The following is a 13,365-nucleotide window of genomic DNA, read 5'->3' on the forward strand; positions in this document are numbered from 1 at the left end:
GGAACTGATTCCCACGGTACACAAAACACGACAGAAAGCTGCTGCAGGAGCACCGAAAAAAGCACGTATGATTTAGATGGGCGCAAAATCTCCAAGACTGGCGAAATTTTACTGAGGCTCGAAATTTGGTGCGGATTTCAATGCGAGATGCATTTAATAGTTTCCAAAACGAAAGTTGAAACGGTACAGTAGTTTCCACTCTATAAGCAGCAGGTTTCGCTACTCGCTCGCACCGGGAAATAGAAACAGAGGCGGCTCCGCAGCCAATTTTATTGCACGACGCGGCCGGCCGCGGGTGCAACAGAACCCATGTGGACGGGTGGAAAGAAATGTGTCAGGCTTCATAATACGTATTTATATGTGTCGTGTATTATACATTTCTTGTACGTGGATGTGAATCTGCACATGAACTTTCCTAATCCCCCTCACACCATTCCGTAAAGCGTGGCCCAATCTTTGTTGGGAAGTAGTTCTGTAGTATAGTAGTGCCAACCTTACGCCTGGGTAGGGGATCAGAGAGACAGCACAGGCAGGTAAAAGTCAAAGACTTTCCAGTGTCACAAGATGTGGGGTGGAGAGGTTGGTCACGGCCAAGTGGTTCCACCACCCTCTCCACCGGGGCCTAGGAAGACCTCCGGGTGCCCGCCATATTCTGGGGTGTTACAGAAGACGGGTAAGTGAGCAGACATGCCCTCAGTGCGTCTGTCTCGATGTCCACACATGGAAGAGAGGTATCTGAATATTTGTACTAATTCTATGTCCATCTTCGGATTGTGTAAGGTAATGAATGTGCTCGTTTAATTCCGGAAATTTGACCCCCTGTGTTAAAGTATCTGGTCCCCAGTTTGCCCGTTATCCTCCTCACATAGTATGTCCTATGTAAAATATTGGGAGACTTTGGTGGTATACATTTGGCCAACGCAATTCCGTCTTACCCGTAGAAATGTGCGTGCAGATTAGTATATAATATACCCGAGCTATAAGTTGTAAAAGTGTAATATCTGTAAAGTGAAACAATTGCTGCTATCGCTGTAAAGTCGAGTGATAATGTTTAAGATAAATAGGAAATCAACTGTCATCAATCTTTAACACACCTTAAAAATCACAAAGAAGTCAAGTTAAAGGAATTTATTTAAGATAAAAGCTATAGAATGCAGGGGCCCACACATCAGCGTGTGAGCCCTCCAGTCGTACAGAAAGTGCACGCTCTCTAGGTAGCGCTCTCAAGCTCCTCTCCCTAGTTATCCGTTTCGCAATTTTGATTCAGGGCTTGACGACATCAACTTTCATTTGGCGTCCCTAGGCAAAGAGGTAAGACGGTAAACTTTCAAAGTCTCTCTAGAAATGTGGCGGAAAATCCATAGAGATTCTGGTCCTATGTTAAGTAAACCAACGGAAAGGCTCAGTAAGCACCTTTATTGCGGGTCGGGCGGTGGGTGTGGAGGAGGAGGAGGAGGAGGAGGAGGGGGAGACAAGGGATCCAACCCTTCGGAGCAGGTAAAATCATGGCAAATGTCCGCCGTGGCAAATATCCGCACACCAGAACAGCAGCGGCCGCCGTTGTTGCTGGCGCTGCGAGACGTGGCGGTCGGCAGGCGGTGCACAAGGGAACGCGACCAGCCCGTCGCATACCGGCTTTTCCGCAGGGCACGTTATTGGCCGCTGGGCTAGATGGGGCCCTCAGCTACAAAGACGCGCGCCGTCTCGCTCCGGCGCATTCCAGCGGCCGGAGCGTTCAGCCGCTCGTGCATGGGCCGCACAAAGCTGCCACCGTGTTTCTCAACTGAATTTCCTATAATCTCGTACGGTATGGCTGCTCCGAAAATCTCAGCCAGGATCCGCCGTCAGCGTGTCTTACGTGCAGGTATGAAGCACATGCCTGCCTAGTCTTCACAGAGTTTGCGTCTACCGTTTACCGGTGCCACATCACAAAGGGTTTACGTCAAAATTTTGTAATTAATTCGATTAAAGAAAATGAGTCTCCTGAGGCTGATAATAAATTCAGAATCTTTGGTACTGTACTTAATCTGTACGGAAATTTTGAATTTTTTTTTCCATGGATCTGAGGATGGCCGGGAGATGATAGCACTGGCCAGCAAATTTTTCGATCTCTCAATTGGATGTGCTTTTTTTTTCCGACTCTTAAGGGCAGACGTAGGGCAAAATAGTGCAAAAATTGGTTTTTTTTGTATTATATAATTTATTAGGTTGATGTTTTAAGAATGACATCTCAAAGTTTCGTAATCAAAATCTGCCTAGTACTATTTTAAAAAAATTTTTCTTCCACCGTCTGCGCTTGCCACGTCTCTATCTGTGCTGTGCTCCCCTCCTTCTTGACACTACATATATTTTTGTGTTATTTTTCAGTCACACAATCGAGACGAACAGCAGACGTGTTTAGAAGGCTGTGACAAAGATTATACATGCCTGTTCCTTTGGTTATTAACATGATTTGTTTTTCAATAGTGCGTGTTACAGTTTGTTGTTTGGAAATTTATTACCTTTTTTTTCCTTAAAATGGTTCGTAACAGTGGCCGTGTATTCAAAAGAGTGAGAAAGTGTCGAATTTCACGTGTAAGGAGCACAGAATGTTTAAATAAGAATATTGTAAATGTTCGTTGTATGTCAAATGGTTTACATGGCTCTGAGCACTATGCGACTGAACTTCTGAGGTCATCAGTCACCTAGAACTTAGAACTAATTAAACCGAACTAACATAAGGACATCACACACATCCATGCCCGAGGCAGGATTCGAACCTGCGACCGTAGCGGTCGCTCGGTTCCAGACTGTAGCGCCTAGAACCGCACGGCCACTCCGGCCGGCCGTTGTATGTCTGAAGAACAGTTTTCGATGAAATCGCCAAGTTCGTCTAAGACGAAAATCAGTGAAGGAATTAATGATACAGTGTACAGTGCTAAATACGAATTTTGTAGTGGATTTAGGTTAATTGATATAGAAATTCTTGCGCATATGATTAATGTTTTATGTGCATGTGGTAATTGTGGGTCCAAGGGTCTCAGACTGTGTGGTGACAATGCCAGAATTGACATTGTAAGTAATGTACATATTTTCTGTGACGTCTGCAAATATGATGCTCAATTCAAGACTTCTGCTCTCCATGGGAAAACGTATGAAGCTAATACAAGATTGTGTTATGCCTTGAGATGCTTGGGTGTAGGAAGAGAAGGCACGAATTTGTTTTGTGGCTTGATGAATATGCCTCCACCAGTGGCTAGATTCACTGAGTACAACAAAACACTCCTCACAGCTTTTGAGGTTGAGTGCAAGGAAAACATGCAAGCGGCTGTTGAGGAAGCTGTAGACGTTAACACTGAAGGGAGAGAAGGTAATTGTGATGTGAAGACAGATCTGTGTGTCTCCTGTGATGGAACGTGGATGAAAAGTGGCCATACATCACTTCATGGTGTGTCATCTGTCATCAGTGCGGTCACAGGAAAAATCTTGGACTTCCAAGTAATGAGCAAATATTACTCTTATTGTGACACTAAAAAGAATTATGGCAGCAATGAAGAAGGAAGGTGTCAGGAGACACACAAGAAAGTCTGCTGTAAGAATTATCAGGGGCCAAGTGGTGGGATGGAGGCAGCAGGGATGAAACTAATATTCCAAAGGTCAGTAGAACAATATGGAGTTAGGTATGTGAAGTACCTAGATGATGGAGATTCTAGTGCTTTTAAGACTGTTTTAGAGAGCAATCCTTGTGGTTCACAAGTTAAAATTGAAAAACTTGAATGTGTGGGACATGTTCAAAAGCGAATGGGTGGGATACTTCTCAGACTGAAGAAAGAAATGAAGGCCAAAAAATTAGAAGATGCAAAGCCACTGGGAGGTGTTAACAGATTGACAGACAAAGAAATTCACATATTACAAATATATCATGGGAAAGCCATCAGGGACAATATACACAGTGTGAAAACAATGCAGCAAGCAGTGTGGGCAATATTCTTCCACAAACTTTTCACAGATCAGACTCCACAACACTACCTCTGTGACATTTCGTGGTGCAAATATCTTCAGGCAGAAGCCAGTGGTAAGCCATACACCCATAAGCATGGTTTGCTGTTTTAAATGTTATAAAGCCAACTTTCAGATATCTAGCTAATCCTGAACTGCTGAAAAAATGTGTACATGGGAAAACACAAAATTCAAATGAGAGCTACAATTACCTTATATGGATGCGTTGTCCCAAAACAGTGTTCGTGTCCTCAAATGTTGTGAAGATAGCTGCGTGTGATGACTGTCTAGTGTTCAACAGTGGAAATGTAGGGAGGATTAAGTGCCTGCAGAGATTAGGCTTCCATCCAGGTGCATTCACACTGAAGATACTCCAAAGCATCGATGAAGTGCGACTTGACAAAGCCCAGGCAGCAGAGGAAAATATCCAAAAGATGAGTAGGCAAAGGAAACAGGGAGAGAGAATACCCCGGCAAGACAAGGAAGAGAATGAAGATTATGGATATGGACAGCATTAGTGCGTAGAAGTATGGCAATATTCTTAAAAATTGAAAAAAAAAAACTTTAAATGAGATTTCCCATAAAGCGATTTTTTTTAGATTTAATGTACCTTTTCTCAGGAACTACAAGAGCTAACATCCTGAAATTTGGCAGAGTTGTCAAGAAGTACTTACTGAATAATCCTGTGCACCAATTTTCCGTTATTTTTCTCTGAGAAAAGTTATCCTTTAAAATTTGAGAAAAATAGAGCAGTCCCGGGTAACACAAAACTGAAAAATTAATTTGAAAGTTACTATGAGCTGAAACAAAAATCTGTTATATACGTTTTAATAGCCTTTAATGAAGTATACTACAAAGTTTCAGCTTTACTGTTTGAATAGTTTATGAGAAAAGGTGCGTTATATGTACATTGGTAATTAAAAATTCAAATCCTTATAAAATGAAATTCCATGAACATGATCAAACAAAAACTGCAGAGACTGTAATTCATTATGTACTACACAATAGTGTCAAGTTTTAAATTTATAACTGTAATGTTGTAGGAGATATCGAAGTTTAAATACCAGTATGCAGTTTGGTCTACGTATGCCCTTAATGTTTTTGATCTGCTGATTTAAAAATTGAAGTCAGTTTGGCTGTCTACGTTCTGGTTTTCAAGCAATTATATCTTTTCCAGTCTTGCCACGGGCATGGATGCGTGTATTGTCCTTAGCGTAAGTTAGCTTAAGTTAAATTAAATAGTGTGTAAGCCTAGGGACCGATGACCTCTGTGGTATCGATAGCTACGATGCCACGTCGTAGGTGCAAGTTCATAGGTTGGCACTACGACACCGACACCGACGACAGCGCCTTCTAGCAGGCGCTGTCCAGATATACGACCTCCGCTCCAGATTCAGCCCATTTGATGCCGAGGAGAAGACCTAGCAACATTGTTTCTATTTCATAGTGGGCGAACCACTACTTGTAACTGTGTAACTTGATACATGCGGCTGCTCAGTGCAAAGTTAGGTATTCACATTATTATGTATTCAGTTAATCTGGTGATACAGTAGATCCATTTCTAAGAGCAGTACCGAGAGATTTTCACCTTTTCCTGCTCCTACTCACTTCCTACATTCCAGTTTACAGAATCAGACCCACGCGCCGCCTTCCAGGTGGGATACCAAAACCTCAGCAGTTTGGTCCCTTAGGAACTTCCCACAAATCTCAAAATTTTTCCTGCCGCTTGCAATTAGATTGATTACTTACGTTTTAATGTTATCTGTAGGTTATGATATTGCATCTCTGTTCTTTCAAATCTGATGTCACTTCACCATGGCTACGAAGAGAAGTCAATCATCCCGACGGTTTCTGTTATATGTGTGGGCACTATGCCCTTATTCGTCGAAGATCCAATATAACATCGTTGGGAACCAAGACAAAGCATGGCCATCACACACTGTTTATCACAACTGTGAGGAAATGCTGCGTGTCTGGATGAAAAGGAGGCGTAAGGATTTATCTTTCGGATTCCCCACGTCCTGGTGCGAATCAGTACACAACACAAGTGACTGCTGTTTTTGTGTCTTTAATACAAAAGGAATTGGTACGAGAAACATAAAACATCATATCCTAATATCCCGAATTTAGCATGAAGGTGAACATAAATAAAAAGCGGTGCATGGGCGTTTTTCGTGGCGGTAATGGAAAACTTCCTTGGCAATAATAAAGCTGCTAATTCTGAAAGCCTCATAGCTGATATTTTATCAGCGTTTCATGTACTGAGGTGTAATATCAGTGTTAAACGCTATTTCCCATACAGTCAACTTGATAACTTCCCTTGCAGCTTAAGAGATGTCAGTGACCAGTAGAGCGAACGATTCCATCAGGAGCTCAAGACCATCGAAGAGACCTATCAAGGGAGTTGCGAAAAAGATACGAAGGCGAGCTATTGCTGGGACAGTAAACGAGATCTCCCTGAAGTAGCCCACAAACGGAAGAGCTAGAAACAACAATTTCTGTCTCAACAGAAAGCAGTAGTTAGTTATGTCACTTTTATCAAACCGTAATCTTCTACATGAAGATATGCATTTCGTTTCATACCACAGAGTAGATTTAGACTGCGTTTCTATTTAATTCATATTTCATGTAATTTAATTTGTATTAAATGCTAAGTCAGCAAAGTTCACGAGACTTAAATGAAATAGTTATTCATCTACATTTCGATTTAATAATAAAAAGATAAAATATTGACATTTTGCTACTGCAAAAAAGTGGATCTTTTAGCAAATAAACCGACATCATATCTGAAATCAGCACCGTTAAATTAAGTAAGTACAACTGCTGACAGCAATGCAGTAGAAGTATTGTTGACCAGTGTAAAAATGATGTTGAATTAGACTGGGCGATTTACGTGCAAACCAAATCTTACAAGAGAGCTTACAGCATCTGAATGTCAGTGCTTGCACATAATTTCTCTAAATGAGTACGCCACAGTTCTGAAAAAAAGGTAAAAATATTCGCAAATGAAGATTATAAGATTTATGAGTGAAGTGAAGTATTCATCGGTAGCTCGGTGCGTGGCACATCAGTTTTGTAATCGTGAAGTTGCTCGTTCCAACCTACCTTGTAATAATTTATTGTTACTTTTATTTAAATTACCTATCTGCTTCCAACTGTAGATTTTAATTAAGAAATACTGACTACCAATTTTTAATAAACAATTTTTACACGGTGCGCTATTGCAGGCAGTTAAAAAAGGCACGCACGTATGGAATAGGTTTAAGATATGTGGGTGGCTCGAAGATTTTGTGTGTTATAGAATGCAGTACGTTGTCCTCGGGTGCGAGTGCTCATCAGAGACAAGGGTATCGTCGGGTGTGCCCCAGAGATGTGTAATACGAAGAGTGGGCAACAATCTGCTGTTGTTTGCTGGTGATGTGTACTGTAAGGTGTCGAAACTGAGCGACTGCAGGAGGATACAACATGAATTAGGCAAAATTTCTAGTTCATGTGACGAATGGCAGCTAGCTCTAAATGTGGAAAATTGTAAGTTAATGTAGATGAGTAGGAAAAGCAAACCCGTAATATTCGGATACAGCATTATTAGTGTCCTGCTTGATAAGTCACGTCGATTAAATATCTGAGCGTAACGTAGCAAAGCGGTATCAGATGGAACGAGGATGTGAGGATCGTGGTTGGGAAGACAAATGGTAGACTTCGGTCTACTGGGAGAATTCTAGGAAAGAGTGGTTCACGTGTAAAAGAGACTTCGTATAGGACGCTACTGCGAAGTGTTCTTGAATTCGGGTTTTTGGGATCCGTACCGGGCCGGATTAAAGGAAGACGTCGAGGAACTTCAGAGGCACACTGCTAAATTTATTGCCGGTAGGTTCGAAAAACACACAAGTGTTACGGAGATGCTTAGGGAACTTAGATGGGAATCCCTGGAGGGAAGGTGGCGTTCTGTTTTAGAATCATTATTGAGAAAATTTGGAAAGCCGGCAGTAGAAACTGACTGCAGAACGAATCTATTGCCTCCGACATACATTGCACGTAAGGATCGCGAAGGTAACATCTGAGAAATTGTGGCTCAATCCCAAAGAAAGCAGGTGTTGACAGATGTGAAAATTACCGAACTATCAGTTTAATAAGTCACGGCTGAAAAATACTACCACGAATTCTTTAGAGACAAATGGAAAAATTGGTAGAAGCCGACCTCGTGGAAGATCAGTTTGGATTCCGTAGAAATATTGGAACACGTGGGACAATACTGACCCTACGACTTACCTTAGAAGAAAGATTAAGGGAAGGCAAACCTACGTTTCTAGCATTTGTAGACTTAGAGAAGGCTTTTGACAATGTTGACAGGAATACTCTCTTTCAAATTCTGAAGGTGGCAGGAGTAAAATACAGGGAGCGAAAGGCTATTTACCATTTTTACAGAACCCAGATGGCAGTTATAAGAGTCGAGGGACATGAAAGGGAAGCAGTGGTTGAGAAGGGAGTGAGACAGGGTTGTAGCCTCTCCCCGATGTTATGTAATCTGTATACTGGGCAAGCAGTAAAGGAAACAAAAGAAAAATTCGGAGTAGGTATTAAAATCCATGGAAAAGAAATGAAAACTTTGAGTTTCGCCGAGGACATTGCAATTCTGTCAGAGACAGCAAAGGACTTGGAAGAGCAGTTGAACGGAATGGACAGTGTCTTGAAAGGAGGATATAAGATGACCATCAACAAAAGCTAAACGAGTATAATGGAATGTAGTCGAATTAAATCGGGTGATGCTGAGGGAATTAGATTAGGGAATTAGATTAGGGAATTAGACACTTAAAGTAGTAAATGAGTTTTGCTATTTGGGGAGCAAAATAGCTGATGATGGTCGAAGTGGAGAGGATACAAAATGTAGACTGGCAATGGGAAGGAAAGCGTTTCTGAAGAAGAGAAATTTGTTAACATCGAGTATAGATTTAAATGTCAGAAAGTCGTTTCTGAAAGTATTTGTGTGGAGTGTAGCCACGAGGTGGAGCAGTGGCTAGCACACTGGAGTCGTATTCGGGAGGACGACGGTTCAATCAAGCGTCCGACCATCCTGATTTACGTTTCCAGTGATTTCTCTAAATCGCTTCAGGCAAATGCCGGGATGGTTCCTTTGAAAGGGCACCACCGACTTCCTTCCCCGCTCTTCCTTAATTCGATGAGACCGATGACCTCGCTGTTTGGTCTCTTCCACTAAGTCAACCCACCCCCAACTTGTTACTCTGTGACTACGAGATATTGCATCTAATACAACGATTGTGTTGTAATTAGATAGAAAATTTTTAGCTTTGTACTACTGTAAGGACAGAAGTAATTTATTTTATCGTTTAACAGAGCTGAAGATGGTAAAAATCGGCGGAAACCCGTCATTTTTAAATAAAAAGAGCGATCGACAAACAGTAGATACGCGTATCTGTGTGACTAAACAATTCTCCCGGAACTCGGAACCAATTATCAATAAAATGTTGCCTATCCAACAATTAGAGGGGGCAACGAAAGTTTCATTTTCAGTAATTCACCTAATTATTGACCTAATTTTAAAATTTAACATACTTTCATAAACTACTCATTAAGAAGGGTCTAACGTACTGCTTTCCGGGCGAGAAGGGGTGCCGGTCCCCGGCACGAATCCGGCCTACGGATTAGTGTCGAGGTCCGATGTGCCGGTCAGTCCGTGGATGGTTTTTAAAGCGGTTTTCCATCTGCCTCGGCGAATGCGGGCTGGTTCCCCTTCTTCCATCTCAGTTACACTAAGTCGGCGATCGTGTGCAAACACTGTCTCCACGTACGCGTACACCTTAATTGCTCTACTACGCAAACATTTGGGGTTACACTCGTCTGGTGTGAGACGTTCCCGGGGGGAGGGGGTGGGGGGGGGGGGGTCCACTGGGGGCCGAATCGCACCATAACCCTGGGTTCGGTGTGGGGCGGCGGTGGGGTGAGTGGACTGCTGTAGCCTGTTGATGGGTTCTGAACCACTGACGGCTACGGCGGGGACGGAGCCTCTCCGTCGTTTCTATGTCCCCAGTTCAATACAATACTCATTAAGAGGAATCTCCTTATGTTAAAAGTTTAACGCTATAACAGAAGTTCTCCAGTTGGAAACTGTCTTTCTTGGTGCAGCGTAACTAATAGCGCGGAAATAGCCGGAACTTATTCATCCAGTATTTGAGAATGAAAGCAATTAGTGACAACCGTACTTCTACGGATCTCGCTCCGTCTGCCACCACCAGCAGATATAATTGCGGAGTAAGCTTGAACATGATCTATGGAAAGGGCCGAAACCGGTTACCAACAAATAAAAAAATCTGAAAACGCGATCGAGACTGCTTTTATTGATTTTTAACGATGCTCCAATCAAGAATGTTTTCTAAAATTTTAAGTTCCAACAAACGTTAATCATAACATTTACCGTTTACGAGCTTTTTCTCGCTGACGCCTTCCACGAAATGATGAAAGGAAAAAAGACTTTTATCGTTTACTTCATTTTCGTTGTTCATGCAGTAAAACTTCAGCATCAGACATGCCTCATAGATAGAGGAAACTAAAAATAAACAGGAAAAAATAATCATAATCAAATTCAATCGGAAAAGTAATAATTAACATAAATAAAGAGAGGACAATATTTTAATTTATTACTTCTTTACCGCTGACGCTATTTGTAACGCTGTTTGCAGACAGTATCCACGCATATGTCTGAATTCACCTGCAAAATTATATCATTGTACGACACATAATTCTGGAGATATGATGTCATAAACACTGAGATGCTTGAAAAACTAGCTTTTCCTTAACATGGAACGAAAATTACCCAGACTATGTTAATCCAGTGCTTCATATGACAACACTTAGCGACTCGCGATAAACTTTAAGCAAAATTTCAAACCTCTTCCAAACTTTTTTCGCTTACATGCTTAACGTCAAATATTTAACAGAGTAACTCATTTGCAAAATAATAACACTTTTGAAGCTGTTTTGTACATGGGAGATCGATTATTTAAAGAGTCGGGAATTCATTGGTTTTGTAAAAACGATCGCGGATGACTTCATTTGACACGCATGTCCAGTTTTGATATTTTATTTTTATTTTATTTTTCGTATTGTGGTATGAACTTTTAAAATATGATGAATAATCGCATTTTCATGCAAACAGTACTTAAAAATGAAAGGACGTAAAGTCAGTAGTTCGAATCTCGCTAGTACCATATTTAATTTACTTTCTTTTTGTTAGAAAAGTAAATTAAATGTCCTACTAGACGAGATGCGAACTACTGATTCTACGATTACGAACCTGTTACGCTAAAATTTCACCTACCGGCGAAAACGTTAAGAAGGCAAGAGCGTTTTGTTCTTGACAGTGCTCGGAAATCTCGTTTTCAAAGGTGAGTTCACGGTTTTCCTCGGTCTAAGGCGCTGCAGTCATGGACAATGCGGCTGGTCCCGGCGGAGGTTCGCCGGCCGCGGTGGTCTAGCGATTCTGGCGCTGCAGTCCGGAACCGCGTGACCGCTACGATCGCAGGTTCGAATCCTGCCTCGGGCATGGGTGTGTGTGATGTCCTTAGGTTAGTTAGGTTCTAAGTTCTAGGGGACTTATGACCTAAGATGTTGAGTCCCATAGTGCTCAGAGCCATTTGAACCAACCCGGCGGAGGTTCGAGTCCTCCCTTGGGCATGGGTGTGTGTGTCTGTCCTTCGGATATTTTAGGTTAAGTAGCGTGTAAGCTTAGGGACTGATGACCTTAGCAGTGAAGTCCCATTTCACACACATTTGAACATTTTTTTGAACGGTTTGTCTTGACAACTGAGAAATTTTACGTTCGGAAATTGACGTCCACACGCCGACCCCTGACCGTATCTTACAAATCGGTAGAAGATCGAAGACACTAAGTCAATAACGTTCCATCGATCGTATGAACTTGAAACATTGCTAAACGCACAGATAGACTGCAAGGTGTACTTGTCCGTACTTGGCAATATCACGTGCCAGCGGGTTTCTTCTAGAACTAGGGACACAGGGTGGGTATAAAAAGGAGTGTAACTTTGGCCTGTTGACTGTTTTCTTCGGGAGCGGAGGTTTATAAATAGCACTTCGAGCGACCGCTGACCCTCACTTTTTGGACCATTGTCAACACGCACTCCCGCGACAGGTACAGTCAGCATGTGGGCCACATGGACCAAGACTGCAGGCGCCATGTTTTAGCAGTTTACATGGGTGTTTGAATCCTCTGAAGCTTTAGACGAACAAAAGCTGTGAGAACTCTGTTGCTTAGTAGTTACAACAACTCTGTTAATAAATGTAGCTAGAAAGTACGACTGCATCCATGCGGCCACACAGGTGACGTTACTCTAAATGTTGTGCTGCTGTCGAAAAATCATTTGGCAGAATATATAGGGTGTCCATAATTAAAGTTCCAGATTCAAAACGCTGCACAAGGAGAATCGCTGCTCACAATGACGTCGAATTTGAACAGCACATTATTGACGCATGGGTAAACACCATGAAAAAAAACGAAAGTTTCACCATTACATGGCATTGTAAGGTCAAAATATGCACACAAACAGGCGACCAGCATACGGCTGTTCCTGAGTTTGTTTCCGTAAATAATCGCGCGCTCTTTTGCAAGAACGATGGCTGTGCATCATTAGCCCTGCAAATGTTCCGGACACTCAAGGGTGTGAAGAAAGGCAGAGGGTCTGATGTCTGCTAAGAGTGTGAAGGAAATGATTACAAAATTCGAAAAGACAGGTTCTTGTCACCTGCGTTGTGGCAGAGGGAGTTGATGCGATGTCTGTCAAGATGTAGCCACAGTATTGTTGTAGGGGCCGAGCGGTGGTGTGTAAACGTGCAGGGGAATGGACCCAACGTTGGACATACCTGCGAGCACAGTGCATAAAATCCTACGAAACATCCTGCATTGTTGTCCTTACAAGATCACCCATCTTCAACTGTTGCTTCCTGCTGACCTGTCAGCAAAACAAACGATCGCTCTGCTTGCGCCGAAGTGGACAATGAACGGCCATGAACATTCTGTGGACAAACGAAGCCCATTTCCATCTCCAAGAATATGTCAATATGCAGAACCGCAGAACATGGGCAATGGAAAATCGGCGTGCACATCAACCGGTACAATTTCATTTTTCAAAGGTGAATGTGTGGTTCTGGTTGACGGCAGCGTTTATCGTAGGAGATAAGTCCTGCGGGTTCTGCTACCTGTACCGTCACTGCTAAACGCTATGAGAGTCTTTTGCGCACCAACGTTATTCTTCAGTCTGGAACCGCGCGACCGCTACGGTCGCAGGTTCGAATCCTGCCTCGGGCATGGATGTGTGTGATGTCCTTAGGTTAGTTAGGCTTAAGTAGTTCTAAGTT

The 13,365-nt window shown here is 42.4% G+C and overlaps 1 protein-coding gene across 1 annotated transcript in view; it reads right to left on the bottom strand.

Annotated features, from left to right (window-relative positions):
• Window positions 1-1,667: 1,667 nt before the first annotated feature.
• LOC126416851 (uncharacterized) overlaps window positions 1,668-13,365 on the bottom strand; it is a 1,707,974-nt gene continuing 1,696,276 nt past the window's right edge. The window contains exon 11 of the mRNA XM_050084734.1: window positions 1,668-1,764. Within this exon, the coding sequence (XP_049940691.1) occupies window positions 1,668-1,764 (97 nt within the window). The remainder of the gene's footprint in view (window positions 1,765-13,365) is intronic.

The sequence above is a fragment of the Schistocerca serialis genome, chromosome 8 (genome assembly GCF_023864345.2).
Source record: "Schistocerca serialis cubense isolate TAMUIC-IGC-003099 chromosome 8, iqSchSeri2.2, whole genome shotgun sequence".
Taxonomy (NCBI): Eukaryota; Metazoa; Arthropoda; class Insecta; order Orthoptera; family Acrididae; genus Schistocerca; species Schistocerca serialis.